At 47.3% G+C, this 16,038-nt stretch overlaps 1 protein-coding gene across 6 annotated transcripts in view; it reads right to left on the bottom strand.

Annotated features, from left to right (window-relative positions):
* Positions 1-16,038, bottom strand: part of ASAH2 (N-acylsphingosine amidohydrolase 2) — a 434,557-nt gene that overhangs the window by 276,077 nt on the left and 142,442 nt on the right. For all 6 annotated transcript variants that reach the window (XM_078642909.1, XM_078642906.1, XM_078642910.1 and 3 more), the window contains one exon: positions 5,699-5,819. In XM_078642909.1, the coding sequence (XP_078499035.1) occupies positions 5,699-5,819 (121 nt within the window). The remainder of the gene's footprint in view (positions 1-5,698; positions 5,820-16,038) is intronic.

The following is a 16,038-nucleotide window of genomic DNA, read 5'->3' as shown; positions in this document are numbered from 1 at the left end:
CACGCCCTCGCCGCCGTCCCCCGCATCCGAAGATCGACGACAGGAGGAAGGTCCTTCTCCCACCTGGCCGCCAAGACCTGGAACTCCCTCCCTCCCGACCTGCGCCTGACCCAAGACCACCTCTCCTTCAGGAAGAAGCTCAAGACCTGGTTGTTCGAGCAGTAGCAGCACCCCCCCCCCCCCAAGCGCCTTGAGACCCTCCGGGTAAGTAGTGCGCTATATAAGTGTCCATGATTGATTGATTGATTGCCTGTGAAAAATAAAATGTACAGGATGTCACACAAGGTGAGGGCTAGCATAAAGGATGAAATCTCCAAAATGCTTAAATTAGCAGGGGTGATTTAGTCCCTGTTCAGCCCAGTGGAGCTGGTACCCAAAGCCACCTCATTGGGAACTGCCCCAGACCTTCATGAGGTGCATCAGGCCCTACAACAGGCAGTCCTGACTAACAAGATCAGCAAGTGACAGATAGGGCAGGGATCTGTGGGGTATCTGGGACACCTGATGGGCAGAGGCAAGGTGCAACCCCTCTAGGTCAACATTGAGAGTATCCTGACTTGGGAACTGTAGTGAGGCCCCCGAGGACCGACTTGGGTTCTCCATTTTAGTTTTACATTTTAGATGTTTTAGCAGTATTTGTTTAGTTATATTGTTTTTCAATGTTTTATTTCCGAGAAGACCCTGTACTTGCTGCTTGTTATTAGACAGTCTTTCCTGCTACATAATCTGTACACTTCGCTCAAGGCTTAGAACAGAACAGATATCCTAGCGCTTCCGTTGTCCAATCGGAGACAGCTTCTAACATCTAGACATATCACTGCATCAGAGATACACCTCTAACACAGCAGTTTCATTATATAAACAGTACACTGTCTGTTTATGGGTCAATGGGGCACTCCAGCCAAAAGCGGTCATGGAACGAAGGCTGTGTTTGACACACAGCTCTACTAATGCTAGTATTCCATCCTGATACTGCAGAGAGGGATTGCCAATCTTACTCCAGAACAAGTAATCCAGGTATGGGGTCTCAGGCTGACCTAAGAGATCAGGCAGAGGGTACACCTGCTAGGCTCCCAGAGTAGGGGTAGTGATAGATAGGGATAAATGGAAATTAGACTGCCATGGTTGAACTGTATATTCTTTTCACCATGTTCATAATCCTCTTTACATTTCTTTGTTTTATCTGCCTAATAATTGTACCTCACTCTTCCTATGCAAGATTACAAGTATTTAAAATAAATGTATTGAAAACCTCCTCAGTATCTTCCTTATGTTTACCATGCGTATGTAAGAGTAAACACTAAAAAGGGGTAATATCTGTTTCCACAATTCCCTTGAGGATCAAAGTGTAATGTTCGAGGTTGCTGAAATCACCTGTCACTCCAGGAAGGTTAGAGGTTCAGGTGTGGCACTGTGAGGTAGCTAGGAATTGAGACAGTCTATGATGATGTAGATGGACTTATTCCCTGCATTCTGACATCCTGTTATCTCAAAATGCAGTCCTAACTATTCTAGTGAGAACCATTTAACAGAACCCCCAAAACTCAGAAAGAAGTGATGTACATAATGGACCTCATTGGATATTATAGGAGGTTTGTTAAGGTGTATGGCACCATAGTTGCCCCATTGACTGAGCTGACTTCCAGGAAGCACCCCAATAGGTGATCTGGACAGCCTTGTATACAGCACCTGTACTCAAGGCCTCTGACGTGTTCCAGGTATGTATAGTGCAGACTGGTGCTTTAGAGCACGGCATAGGGGCATAGTTAGATGAGCAGGTTCTAGACCAACCTGTAGCCTTCATCAGTATTAGGCTACCTCCCAGGGAACAGAAATGGAGTGCTATTGCGAGAGAAGTTTTTGCTGTGATCTGGGCACTAAAGGAGCTGAGACCATACCTGTTTGGGGAACACTTCTGAGCTCAAACAGACCACAGGACCCTCAGATGGCTCATGCAAATAAGAGGTGAGATTCCCAAACTGTTTAGGTGGTCCATCTCCCTACAGGAAATTAACTTAACAGTTGAACACCACCCTGGGTCAGACCACTTGAATGATAATGGTCTGTCCAGGTACTTCTGCCTTAGTGATAGAACTCCCAGGATTTGAGTAGTTCTACCCACATTTAGCTGTGGGGCACATGTTAAACTTGTCAGCCTTAGGGTGCTCTTCCTCCAGGCTTTTTGCCTTCTCCCCACCTGTATTGCTCAATTAGTTTTTATTGCCCTTAGGACTCAGTGTACTTTATGACTGCTAACCATTGCTAAGACACCTTTTAGGGTTTTAAAGCATCACCTGGAAAATGTTAGTGAATTGCCAAAATTAGAAAATCACAAATAGTAGATCCTAAATCTTGAGATGCTGATTTCATAATTTCTTTGTGAATCGGGACCAAAATCACTTCTGAATCTGGTTTCTAATAGTTTATTGTGGAACATGCTACATGTGGACAGATTGCAGAAGAAGCAATCTACAACCACCCCTTTCTCTGTTTAGGCGGGCCCTCTCTAATTTTTATATTTACCACTGTTAGAGGAAACACAAAGCAATACAGCTGCAAGGAAGACTCTTCTCATGACATAGGCAGACTGAGTGCTCCAAGGCGGCAATGACTCTATAAAATGCTGCCACTGCTTGTTTGTCCCTCCATCACACAATACCACCACTCACCTCCATTCACAGCAGTGGCCACAAACGGGGATGTTGGGTCAACTAGTATTCAACCAGCATTCACAGCCCCTTAGATACTAATATAATCAGTGCTGACACCTACCTGCCCATACTTGATTTACAAAACAATTGAAGTAGCCTGTGAAATTTTAGGAAAAGCTTGAAAATGCCTCCCCTCTGCGGCACACATTTAATATCTCTATATTTTAAATTGCCTGCACAGAATATTTTGTATTGTAGTTATAGTATAATATTTAGAAATGCACTGATCCAGAAGTCCTCTCAATTATATTTAACAAACATAACGCTTGAGGGTGTAAGGTAAGAAAATATATTTTGTATTCTTCAGATATTTCTAAATAATTTTTGTAGATATTTATTATATGATTTCATTCAATTTCTATTAACCTGATCAACAAAGCTAGAGTGGAATAATATTAAATATCTCACAAAAATATGATACTTAATCACAGAGCAGCTAGTCTTACATGACCTCTGTTCTCTTTTGAAGTAGTTGCTGGAGTACGGCCGTATCTGGTTTGGGCTAACAGGTAGATGGTAAATAACACCCCCCTTAAACTGTGCTTTCTTTTGTGTTCCTTCCAAAACAAATCACAGCTGACATCTTTATCTGCTAGACATAATAGATTCCACCAAATTTGGATGAAGAGGTCGTCAAGAATTATTAGCATTATTAGAAACAATGAGTACTAAATAACTTCTTCTAGTACCATCTGGAGAAAGAGTAATGATGCAATAATGTATTCATTTTTAGTAGAAGTAACGGCATGTTTTCTATTACATTCCTTTCCACTATCATGATTTATATGGTCTACAACAGAAATTCCATTACAGAATTCTCCAACATCAAATCAGCTGTTAACATCATGAATCCTCACACCACCTTTTTCAGAGATTTCAGTCCCTCAGCATTTCCCAACAACAAAGCAGGGAAGACTCCTTCACAAACAGCATTGGCTCACTACCGTAACCTCACACATGACTGCCGCCACATATTCCAGAGCTAACACACTTGGCCAAGTCATGTCAGAACTGACCTCCCAGACATACCAAGATCCATTTGCAAAAGCTGTGCAAGCTATCATGCCACCATCTTCCAAATAAACACATATAAAGGACATCTCTAACAACAATGCACTCATAGACTGTCTTTCCAATTGACACACTACAACAGTAACTCATAAATGTACATAAAGGACATCCATAGAAATCCTGGATATATTAAAGTAAATTTACCAAAAAACTCACAGTAACAAACACATAGTGTTGCCCATAGTAAAGACAAAAACCGGAGCAGTTAGCACTGTGTTTTATTCAAGAGCTTAATACCAAGAAAAAACAAAGTCACAAAGTAGCAGCCCTAGATGCAAATCCCAAAAATTGCAAAACCACAATGTGCTAGACACAGCCCAGTAGAGCGCACAAACATAAGTGAGCAAAGACACACTACTAGCAACAAACCATATTTGAGTCGAACGTTGAAAGCAAAACATTACTACTGAGGGAAGCTAGACGATATATCAATTCTTCACTTTACCACAGATGCACCAATTTGGCCAAAGAAATTCACCAATGTTAACCGGTACTTTATTACCCGAGTTAAAATAATAAGACACAAATCTTTTCCAGATGAAACACAACTGAAAAAACCCTTTATTTGACCCTGAACCTCTGAGTACATTGCTCCTCTCGCATGTGTTAAAGCCTTGCAGTGTCAGGTCCCTTTCAAACTATGTTCTATTTTGGATGCACCCTATCCTAAATCTTCTGTAACCTGACTTTCATCTGTCCATGGCACTGTGATTTACATCATCCTCTATTTCATTGACTTCAACATTGACATATTACAGTTCATGTTACTTATTCAGAGCTATGGACACCATAAGCCATAACATTGTACTGAGAGCTGAATTGTGTGGCATGTGTCGCAACTTATTCAGTGGCGGCCGGTAGGGTTCTCACCTCATCTTGGCACGTCTATCATCCGTCTCTCCTACAGCGTGTTTATTCCAGAAAGCACCCGTGCTCGCCACAGCCAATCTCAATGCTGCAATGCAGTGTTGTGATTGCTAAGCACCCAGGCTCCCCTGAGCAAATCACAACTCTGCAATGCAGCGCTGTGATTGGTCTGAGCCCTGCGTTTAGGCCCTCAGACTGGGGCTGGGCATGTTCTCCACCCAGGCTGTAATGCAGCCTAAGAGAAGACCATGCAAAGTGCATATGACACTTTGGCCAGTCCAAGTCGGCCAGCCAAAGCGTCATGCACACTTTAGAGTGCAGGAACCACTCCTCCTCTACGACGTCAGGGGAGTCAAGCGACGCCCCACCTATGAGGATATTAAAAAAAAAATTGTAAAAACTTCAGTTATTATTATTTCCTTTTTCTTTTACACTGCTTTGTGAACAGTGGGGCGCTTTCCTCCACCTTAGCTGAGAAGCCGCCACTGCACTTACTTCTTGCACTGTCTCACCTCTTCCTGGGCATCAAATGTATTCAGGTTTTGTCAATACACCCTGTTTGTCAAAACACTGCCCACTCTTATCCTATGTGGACTTAAAATACCTATTCTCAACTCTGCACTCTTTAAACTCTCCCTGCGAGACATGCTTTGGAGCTCAGGCATCATTTTCCATAGAATAATATCCACAGCCAACTATAATTTGTCCTCATTGAAATAGTGCCTTCAGCTATCTCATCTCTACTCCACTCCATTCTTGGACTCTTGATAAACCAAAGCATGCTAGAATTGAGAAAAACCTAAGTTCCTAATCTTTGACACAGCCACAATTCTCATGTTTTCGACCACAGCATTTTTACTAGCAGTAAACTCAAGAGTCTTGAAGCTGACCCCCACCTCTTTTTCTTCTTCTGATTCAAGAACAACACCATCACATTCGCTCCTACTTCACCAGTCTGTATGTGTGGGTTTGGGGGTGGGTTAAAAGGGATAGGAATGGGTGTTGCATGCAGGTTCTTATCCCCTGAAATGCTGACATTTGTTTCTTACCTCTCCCGGTAGAAATCCTTTGTTCTGTTCTTGCTCAAAAAGGTAAGACGCATATCCCATGTTGTCACTGTTCACAAGGTGGTTTGTGTTGTTCATACTTACAGGGTGGACTGCAAACCAGCTGATATTAGGAAACAAGAATGAAACGAGGTTTATTCAACATGGCACATTTCTATTTTTACAACGTTTTGATCTCAATCAAATAGTTTTCGTAGATTCGAGGAAATTGGTATGTTTTTCATCATATTTATCCAAAACAAAGGTAAAACAAATTACAATTGTAGCAACACTGTAAAGAAACAAATAGGTACAACACTAATTGTACTCGGTGCTCAAAGGGTGCAAGTGGTGTGCACGGTGGCGACCCAAGTGACAATATAAACAGCAAAATAGACGGCGCAAGGTGACTATTGCATAAGTATATACAGTGAGTTATGACAATAATGTGGTTCCAGCTGTATTATGGTACATACAGCACTTTGTTTCTTTACAGTGCTGCTACAACTGTAATTTGTTTTACCTTTGTTTTGGATAAAGATGATGCCACAGGCACATCTAAGACTAATTTATGGGTCTCCTTTGTCCTTCCTTACAATGATTTTAACATGTACAATGTTAATTGTCTTTAACTAATACCAGTTGGGATACCATATATGTTTATACAATATTATCTACCCCAATCCCAACGTGGTTGACGGGTATTGCTCCTGTAGGCCATACAAGATTGTGAGCAGCTGCTGAGCTGCGAGAGCTAGCCCCTTTGGGCTGTACTTTCGGATCAATTCACAATCCTTTTTCTCTGAGTGTCACTTTTACGTCACTTAGAATGTCTAAGGAGTCTCTCTCTTATTCCGAGGAATATGTCCAAAACCTGATGACTGGTCCGTCACTCCTGTCTGGACCCCCTAACACTACTGCCACTACCACCACACCCAACAACTCCTGTGCCCTACTTGATAAACTCGAAAAATTAAAGAAGAAACAAATACGCACAGAACTACACGCCCGCATGCTGACAGATTATTTGAGAGCAGGTGTAATTCTTGTGGGCCTCCAGATCCGTAACACCCCAGCTATATTCACCCAGGACCCAAAATTTAGAACAGGCTTTAGTCATCTGGCCACGACCTGCTCCCGCCATTGGATGGTGCTTGGTATCGATAGGGCCATACAACACAGCCGTCAGTAACTAAAAGAAATCGCTGAGCTAGAGGCACTCATCTTGGCTGATTCGACCATCACGGAAGCAAAAAACCTTTTGGAAATAGTTGACGCTACTATTGCCACATTTAACACCTTTGAACCCGAACAAAAAAGTCACCAAAATCCAAAAAGACATTCGCTTCTACAAAGTAGAACAGAACTACCCTTATCTTAACGAGGAATTCTTTAACACTCCTTACGTGCCACCAAGAGCAAGAAATTGGGGAAGATACCGGAACAGCCAAAGAATTACCTTTTCGGACTCCTCCAACACCTCGGTTGAAGACTCAGACCCCGGTGAGGGCTCCAGTGCCGCACGGGCAACTAACAGACCGCCCCCTCTACTCCCACAAGGTTTTTTAGGAAGAGGCCGCTGACGCGGCCAACCTCAAACATGACCAACAAGGAACCGACAATACCAACCACAGTTTGCAGGAGAGAGACAGACACAGAACTGATAATACCAATGGGACCCCAACAATGAATCCAAACGAAACCAACCATACCACTTCCGATACCACGACCACCGATACCAACTCCATACCCATTTTCAATCTATCAGACCATACCCTTACCCATGATGAAACACGAATACTTTCACGTGGACTCAGTTTTGTCCCGACCGAACGTACCAATTTCTTGGACCTTCATTCCAGCATCCTAAAATTCTTCCGTAGGATACGATTAAAACAATTCTTCGCCAATGAACCTGAGACTAATGAGCCGATCATCCAGCGATTCCACCCACCCTCCACCTTCAATCCACCTTCCTCCACCATGCCCCCAGAAGTCTTGGCTTTCGAACGCCTAGTATTACTAGACATTGCCAACCTACAAAACCAATTTCAATACATTCCCTACAATGTCTCACGCATGGAGAAACAAGCTCTCACAACATTGAAGAACAACCCGGATATTACAATTAAACCAGCGGACAAGGGTGGCGGAATAGTAGTTATGGGAACAGATAAATACCAACAAGAAATCATACACCAACTTAACAATGCCGACCACTACCGCCTCCTCAGTAAAGATCCTCTTCAGGATATTCGATCCAAAATCCCATATGTCACTGAACAAGCCAAAGAAAGAGAAATTATCTCACCCAAAGAATTCCTCTTTTTGAACAATTCACATCCACGGACACCGGTGTTGTACATCTTACCCAAGATCCACAAAGATGACATCAACCCCCCTGGTCATCCAATTGTTTCGGGATGCGGGTCCATCTTGGAACCCATTGGGAAATACATTGACGCTATCCTAAAAGAATTCGTTCCTTTAACAGATACCTTTATCCGTGATACCACAGACCTATTCAACACTGTGGAGGATAAACCATTCAATACAGAGACCGACCTCATGGCGGGCCTGGATATCGAGTCTCTGTACACAAACATTCCCCATCGAGAGGGCCTACAGGTGATTCAATCTCTTCTCCTCGCCAGACCCATGCCCACACGGATTCCCACTGATTTCATCATGGACTTGTTACGCATTGCCCTCCAAAATAACTATTTCCAATACCGCAATATATTCTATTTACAAATCAAAGGAGTCTCCATGGAACTTGTTTTGCCCCATATTTCGCTATTCTATTTGTACACTATTTGGAGACTACACTCATTCTGCACACCATCAACCCCTTTCTAAACAACATCAACTTATGGCGTCGCTACATCGACGACATCCTTTTACTCTGGAATGGAACTAAAGAGATACTGATTTCCTTCGTGGTCTGGCTCGATCAGTCCCAACCACACCTCCACTTCACCTGTGATTACCATAACAACGATTTGCCTTTCAAGGACGTCACCATCCACGCAGAAGAAGGGAAATTGGGCACCTGCCTTTTTCAGAAACCGACCGAACGGAATACGCTCTTACAATACTTGACCTACCACCCACGAGGACAAACAGATGGTCTGCCCTACGGGCAATTTCTCCGAATCAGAAGAAACTGCAAATGGCGCAAGGACTACTTCAAGGAGGCCGATATCCTCTCGCAAAAATTGATCTCCAGGGGATACCCCAAACGTCTCGTGTCCAGAGCACGTAAAAGAGCGTGGTACAACCACAGGGAACACCTCCTCACCACCCAACCAAAAAAACCTCTAAAAAGAATACCATTCGTGTCACGATTCAGTCCAAGCAGCAATCAAGTGGCAAAAATTATAAAGAAAAATTGGCCAATCCTACGACCATTTGAAGCATTCAAAGAAGATCCTCTTTTTTCCTATCAAAGAGGCCACAACTTGGCATCACACCTCGTTCATGCCATCACGTGGCCCAAAAAACCAACGGCCAAACAGACAATTACTGCTGCGTGGGGGCTCCCACCAGTCATCGGCCATTTCAAATGCCAAAACTAATCCGTATGCAAACTCACTACCAACACTAAAGTGTTCCTCTACAAAGACAGAACACATAAACTTAAACATCAAACGAACTGTACATCTGAAAATGTGGTCTACGCCATCCAGTGCCCCTGCAAACTCCTGTATCTTGGACAAACTACAAAACACCACTCCACGAGAAAGCAAGGGTCACAGGGAGAATATTTATAGACCTAACCAGATTCAATCCCCAAATTCTATAATAATCAACACATGAATAATCTGGTGGTCTAGTGAGGAATAAAAAACTACAAAGACTTCAAAGGCAGGATCCAAAGTGAACACTTGCCAAAATTACAGCTAGTGATAACTATAATCCCTGAAACATGTGCGACTCCATGACAGAAGAAACCATGAGGAGGGGAGGAAAGAATGAGGATTTCCATCAACTGCCCTTCGTGGCCAGTGTCATCATTTGGAATTCCAAAGTACCCCTATCACCTCAGCTCTTCTGGCAGCAAGCCAAAAGCTGGTGAACTAGGCGTAAAAAGAGACCAATGAAACCACAGGAAAGATTGATAGCCTGGTTATCCAAAAGGTATACTGGCCAAATCAATCAAAAATACAGTGCAATGGAGATAGCTAAGTGAAAGTGAAGTTTAAAAAAGATTCAGCAGCAATCCAAACATTTTATTGATGACTGCTGTTGAACTTAATAAAAGTCATAGTGTCGGTGTGTAACAAATCTGCCTGATGTTGTGGTCTACTAGTTTCAGCCGTAATGGGCCTAGGAACCCCGGCTTTCTTCAGGACCTAGTGGTAGTAGCTTTGGTAGTGCAGTTCGAAAACAGTGAAACAAAAATGCACAAGGTAACAAAAACATGAACTTGTCACAGTGCTATTACTTGCGACTATCATTTACAGTACCTCTATACAGGATGGATGGCTATTCATGCCTATCCTGTGTGAGTTATCAAGCTCACCTCACCTGGCTCAGACTCAGGTGGAGGGAGGCACCGCCCTCTCCGGGGTTCCTAGGCCTTTTTGATTGATTTGGCCAGTATACCTTTTGGATAACCAGGCTATCAATCTTTCCTCTGGTTTCATTGGTCTCTTTTTACGCCTAGTTCACTCAGTTCACCAGCTTTTGGCTTGCTGCCAGAAGAGCTGAGGTGATAGGGGTGCTTTGGAATTCCAAATGATGACACTGGCCACGAAGGATGTACGACATTACAACGCATGTTGTAGGAAGGGGGAGTCTCTGGTTGGCGCAGTGCAACACTGGCGGCAAGCAGGGCCTCTCTCTTCCTCGTCAGGGCTGAGGGTTACCTTCAAGACAACCTCTGCTTACCCTCTAGGTAGTGTGGCTTAAGCAGTCTTAGGCTAATCTCTGGGGCATGTAGGGTTAAACATTTGCAATATCACACCATCACAACCAACCCACCACACAATGACACCAAACTGTATTTGTAAAAATATATGTTCTTTATATAAATCTCAAGCAGGCTTGTAAATACAGTCTTGGTTACTTCAAATGCAGGTTCCAGTTACTCTTTATGAAAAAGGCACAGTTCTTGAATAAATGCGGTCTTTTGGGCCTTCTGCCCAGCTTTAGAAAGGTTCCAGTGTCTTATAGCGCTTCAAGGCGCTTCCCGCTGTCTCCGCTCTCGAAATGAGTCACCCTTCGGGGCTCGACTCGGGGAGAGGGGGCCGCGGGCCTCGGGGAGCGTCAGGCGGGGCCTCGGGGGCCAAGAGCAGAGCACGCCTCTGACTCTGGGGCGGCTCGCGCTGCCAAGCAAACAGCAGCGGTGAGGCTCCCGGGGTGCCTGAGGTCAGACCGCGCGGTGCGAGCTCAGATTGCAGGACGCTCGCGCCGCGGAGGGGCAAAGACAGTACCTTTCACTTCTTGTGGTGATCCTCGGAGAGGGCGGCTGAAGGGGGAACTGTCCCACGTCGCGTTGCTTCCTTGACGGGCGGTGCGAGCTGCGGCTCGAGGCAGCAGGTCACGGGTCACCCAGGGCGGCGGTGCTCGATGGGGGCTCAGGTCCTTTTACTCCGTCTTCTCGTCCGTCCTGACGGCGGCAGCTGGGTGTGGCGCAGTGGCAGTACGGTCCCCAAGTGCGGGACGTACCCAGCCAAAGTGCCGATCGCGGTGATGTCCCTTCAGCGGGGCAGCAGGCCAGACGCTGATAGCGAGGGAGATGACAAGGGCGGCAGTCCGTCTTTGCGGGGGAATCCACGGCGCTTGTGCCCAGTAGACTCCGGTGCTTGGACCGGACGGGTCCTCCGTTACTTTGCTCTCGTGGGGCCAGGTGCAGATGCCGTCACGGTGTTCAGGCCAGCGGCGGCTGGGCTTCACGTTGCTATGGTGATCTGCTCACCCACGGTCACGGTGTGCCGGGGGGCTTGATGCTCTCGTCTTCCTCAGACAGCGCTGCAGCGATAAGCAGCACACACAGCAGATGCGTTGGTCAGGGGTTAGCGCTCACTGTTCCTGGAGCGCTGGTCAGGGGGCAAGTTCAGCAGCAAGCCCTTGGAGATCTTTTAGCAGAGTTTGGCACAAAGTTCAAAATAAAGTAAAAGTCTCTTGTAGTCTTTTTCTCTTCCTCTCCTTTGGCAGCAAGGCACCAGACACAGGCCAGAGTCAGCACTCCTCCTTGTAGTCCTTCCAGGTCCTTCTCTTCGGGCAGAGTTTCTCTTGTAGCACAAACAGGATCTAATTTACAAGGAGCAGGGCTCCTTCTTTTATACCCAGTTTCTTTTGTTCTAGCAAGCCAGGGGGGCCTCTGCATAACTGCTCCAGTCTCTGAGCACTTGTTGTGGGTACTTCTGGCTTCTGCATACAGTGTGAGGGCAGGCACATCAGCCGCTCCCCAGGGGGGCGGAGCCGGCATTGAGAGGGCAGGAGTGGCCTGAGCACTTTGTTTACAAGCTTCGGTCCTTCCTGGGCCAGGTGCAGGCTGAGTCATCAGTCGCTCCCCAGGAGGGCGGAGCCAGCATTGTGGAGGCAGGAGCACAGCCTGATGCATCATTCAGGGGAAACTCCCACCACCCACTAAGGGGTCCTCCTGCTAATCACTACCTGTCAACTCCCAGCCCTGTCACTCACACACACCAGACAGTCAGATCCACATCCAAGCAGAGGCGGGCTGAAATGGTTAGGCAAGCAAATGCTAACTTTCTAAAAGTAGCATTTGCAAACACAGGATATTAAAATAAACTTTACTAAAAGAAGTATTTTATTATTCTGAGTTCAGGCATACTAAACACGAATTTCTACCATGTTCCCTGAGCCTGCTGGGATTATAGAGTGTAATAATTCCAGCAGCCCATCTGGCCTAGAAGGGAACAGGTAGCCTTACAATAGTGAAAACGAATTTGGTAGGAATTCACTATTAGAACATGCCACACACATCAGGGCATGTTCTACCTTACACTACAATGCACCCTGCCCTCAGGCCTACTATAGGGGTGACTAATATGAAGTTAAGGGAAGGTTCAGGGGCTGGCAAGTGTGTGCACTTGCCCAGCCAGGGTGACAGTACCAGACTGCACGCAGGTTCTGCAATGGCAGACCCTAGACACATTTTAAGGCTGCTTCTGTGGGTGGCGCAACCAGCGCTGCAGGCCCACTAGCAGTATTGGCATTCACAAGCCCTGGCACTCCTAGTGCACTTTACTAGGGACTAACAGTAAATCCAATGAACCAATCATGGACATCAATCACATGTACACTTTACAGTAGGGAGCACTTGCACTGCGGCACGGGTTGGCCGTGGCGCAGTGCCCTGAGTAGCAGACACCAGCAAAACATTTGAGGCACAACAGCAAAAAGTGGAAGGGAAACCCACGCCAAGGTGCCAGGTCTAACACGTGTCCCCTCCAGCTGAAATGTGGGGAGAACTACCCTTCCCCAGGGAGTTCCTCATCACTAAGGCGGAAAAATCTGGACAGACCATCAGCGTTGGCGTGATCTGTGCCAGGGCGGTGTTCCACCGTGAAGTCCATACCCTGTAGGGAGATGGACCACCTCAACAGTTTTGGGTTTTCACCCCTCATTTGCATCAACCATCTGAGGGGCCTGTGGTCCGTCTGAACCCGGAAGTGAGACCCAACCAAGTAGGGTCTTAGCTTCTTCAGCGCCCAGACCACAGCAAATGCTTCTCGCTCTATTGCACTCCACCTACTTTCCCGTGGAAGTAACCTCCTACTGATGAAGGCTACGGGTTGGTCCCAGCCCTCCTCAGTCATCTGTGAGAGAACAGCCCCTACACCATGCTCTGAAGCGTCTGTTTGCACTATGAATTCCTTGGAGAAATCAGGAGCCAGGAGCACGGGCGCCGTGCACATGGCAGTCTTCAGGGTGTCAAAAGCCTTCTGACAGGTGTCAGTCCAAATCACATTCCTGGGCTGCTTCTTAGAAGTCAGTTCTGTCAAGGGGGTCACAATAGTGCCATAGCCCTTGACAAACCTCCTGTAATACCCAGTGAGCCCCAGGAAGGCTCTCACTGCAGTCTGGGTCTTGGGGGGTTCCCAAGCCAGGATGGTCTCAATTTTGGGTTGCAAGGGTGCCACCTTGCCACTCCCCACTTGGTGTCCCAAGTACACCACTGAACCCTGCCCAATCTGGCACTTGCTTGCCTTGATTGTGAGGCCTGCCTTGCGCAGCGCCATCAACACTTCCCAGAGGTGCCGCAGGTGTTCTGGCCAGGTGCCACTGAACACTGCGATGTCATCCAGGTAGGCGGCACTGAACTCATCCAGCCCGACCAACACCTGGTTGACCAACCTCTGAAAGGTGGCAGGGGCATTCTTCATCCCAAATGGCATAACCCGGAACTGGAAATGCCCATCTGGTGTGGAGAATGCTGACCTCTCCTTTGCCCCATCGGTCAAGGCGATCTGCCAGTACCCAGACGTTAAATCAAACGTGCTGAGGTACCGGGCAGCCCCTAGCCGATCAATGAGCTCATCAGCTCTGGGGATAGGGTGCGCGTCAGTCTTGGTGACTGAATTGAGTCCTCTGTAGTCCACACAGAACCGGAGTTCAGGTGTGGCTCCCGGCGCAGCAGCCTTTGGGACCAAGACCACGGGGCTGGACCAAGGACTGCTGGAAGACTCAACCACCCTAAGAGCAAGCATCTTGGAGACCTCCTCCTTGATGCAGGCCCGTACCCTGTCAGTTACCCTGTAAGCCTTGTGCTTCACAGGTAAGCTGTCCCCTGTGTCCACATCATGGACGCACCAATCTGTGACACTAGGAACCAGGGAGAACAGGTCTGGAAACTGCCCCAGCAACTGGCGGCAGTCTTCCTGTTGCTCAGGGGTCAGGGTGGGTGAGAGGTTAACTCCATCCACTGACCCATCTTTCTCACAGGCCACTAAGAGGTCAGGAAGAGGCTCAGACTCCTCTTCCATTCCATCATCAGTGGCCAACAGCATGCCCACTTCGGACCTTTTCAAGTGGGGCTTGAGGCGGTTGACATGTAAGACCCTTAAAGGATTCCGGGGCGTCTTCATGTCCACCAAGTATGTCACTGAGCTCTTGCGCTCCACAACCTCAAATGGGCCTGTCCACTTATCCTGAAGTGCACAGGGTTCCACTGGGGCCAAGACATACACCTCCTGTCCAGGCTGAAGCTCTACCAGAGTGGCATTCTGGTCGTACCACCGCTTCATCTCCTCCTGGCTTGCTTCCAGATTTGCCTCAGCAAGTTGTCTGAAGCGCCTGGTTTGGTTTCTGAAGGCCAGCATGTAGCTATATACATTCTGGGGAGGTTTCCTGGGAGATTGCTCCCAGCCTTCCTTTACCAAACTCAGTGGTCCTCTCACGGGGTGGCCATACAGCAGCTCAAAGGGGCTGAACCCTAGAGACTTCTGTGGCACCTCGCGGTATGCAAAGAGCAGGCATGGTAAGAGGACGTCCCACTTACGCCTCATTGGACCTTCCAGGCCCATGATCATGCCCTTCAGGGTTCGGTTAAATCTTTCAACCAACCCATTTCCTTGGGGATGGTAAGGTGTGGTGAACTTGTAGGTTACACCACACTCTTGCCAAAGGGACTTCATATACTTGGATATGAAGTTGGTCCCTCTGTCGCTCACCACCTCTAGAGGGAACCCCACTCTGGAGAAAATTCCCATTAGTGCACGCCCCACCACGGGCGCCGTCACTGTCCTCAGAGGGATGGCTTCAGGGTACCGGGTGGCATGATCCACCAAGACCAGGATGAACCTGTTGCCCATGGCTGTCTTGGGGTCCAGAGGCCCAACAATATCAATACCCACTCGTTGGAATGGCGTACTGACCACAGGGAAGGGTTGGAGGGGAGCCTTGTTCTTCCCTCCGCACTTCCCGCTTGCCTGGCAAGTTGGACAGGTCCTACAATGAGCATCTGAGCTCTTGTGCATTTGGGGCCAGTAGAAGTGGGTGACAAGCCTGTCATAGGTCTTGTCCATCCCCAAATGTCCTGCTAAAGGCACATCATGAGCCAGTCCCAGTAGGAAGGCTCTGAACTTCTGGGGTACCACCAGCACACGGGCTGACCCAGGTTCAGCAGCCTTAGGCTCTGAGTACAGGAGGTCATTCTCCCAGTACACATAATGTGTTTTGGCCTGAACACCATTGGCCTGGTCTGCAGCCTGCTGCCGCATACCCACGAGAGAAGGGCATTCTTTCTGCTCCCTGCAGAATTCCTCCCTGGAGGGGCCTCCTTCTTGCTGCCAATGGGTCAGCTCAGGCAGGTCCCCCAGTTCGGCAATCTGTTCCCCAGTAGGCTCCAGGGCATCCCCCTCAAGGTC

This window comes from Lissotriton helveticus, chromosome 5_1 (genome assembly GCF_964261635.1).
Source record: "Lissotriton helveticus chromosome 5_1, aLisHel1.1, whole genome shotgun sequence".
NCBI classification, from domain to species: domain Eukaryota; kingdom Metazoa; phylum Chordata; class Amphibia; order Caudata; family Salamandridae; genus Lissotriton; species Lissotriton helveticus.
The sequence above is the reverse complement of the archived record's forward strand: the minus strand, read 5'-3'. Positions and strand labels throughout refer to the sequence as shown.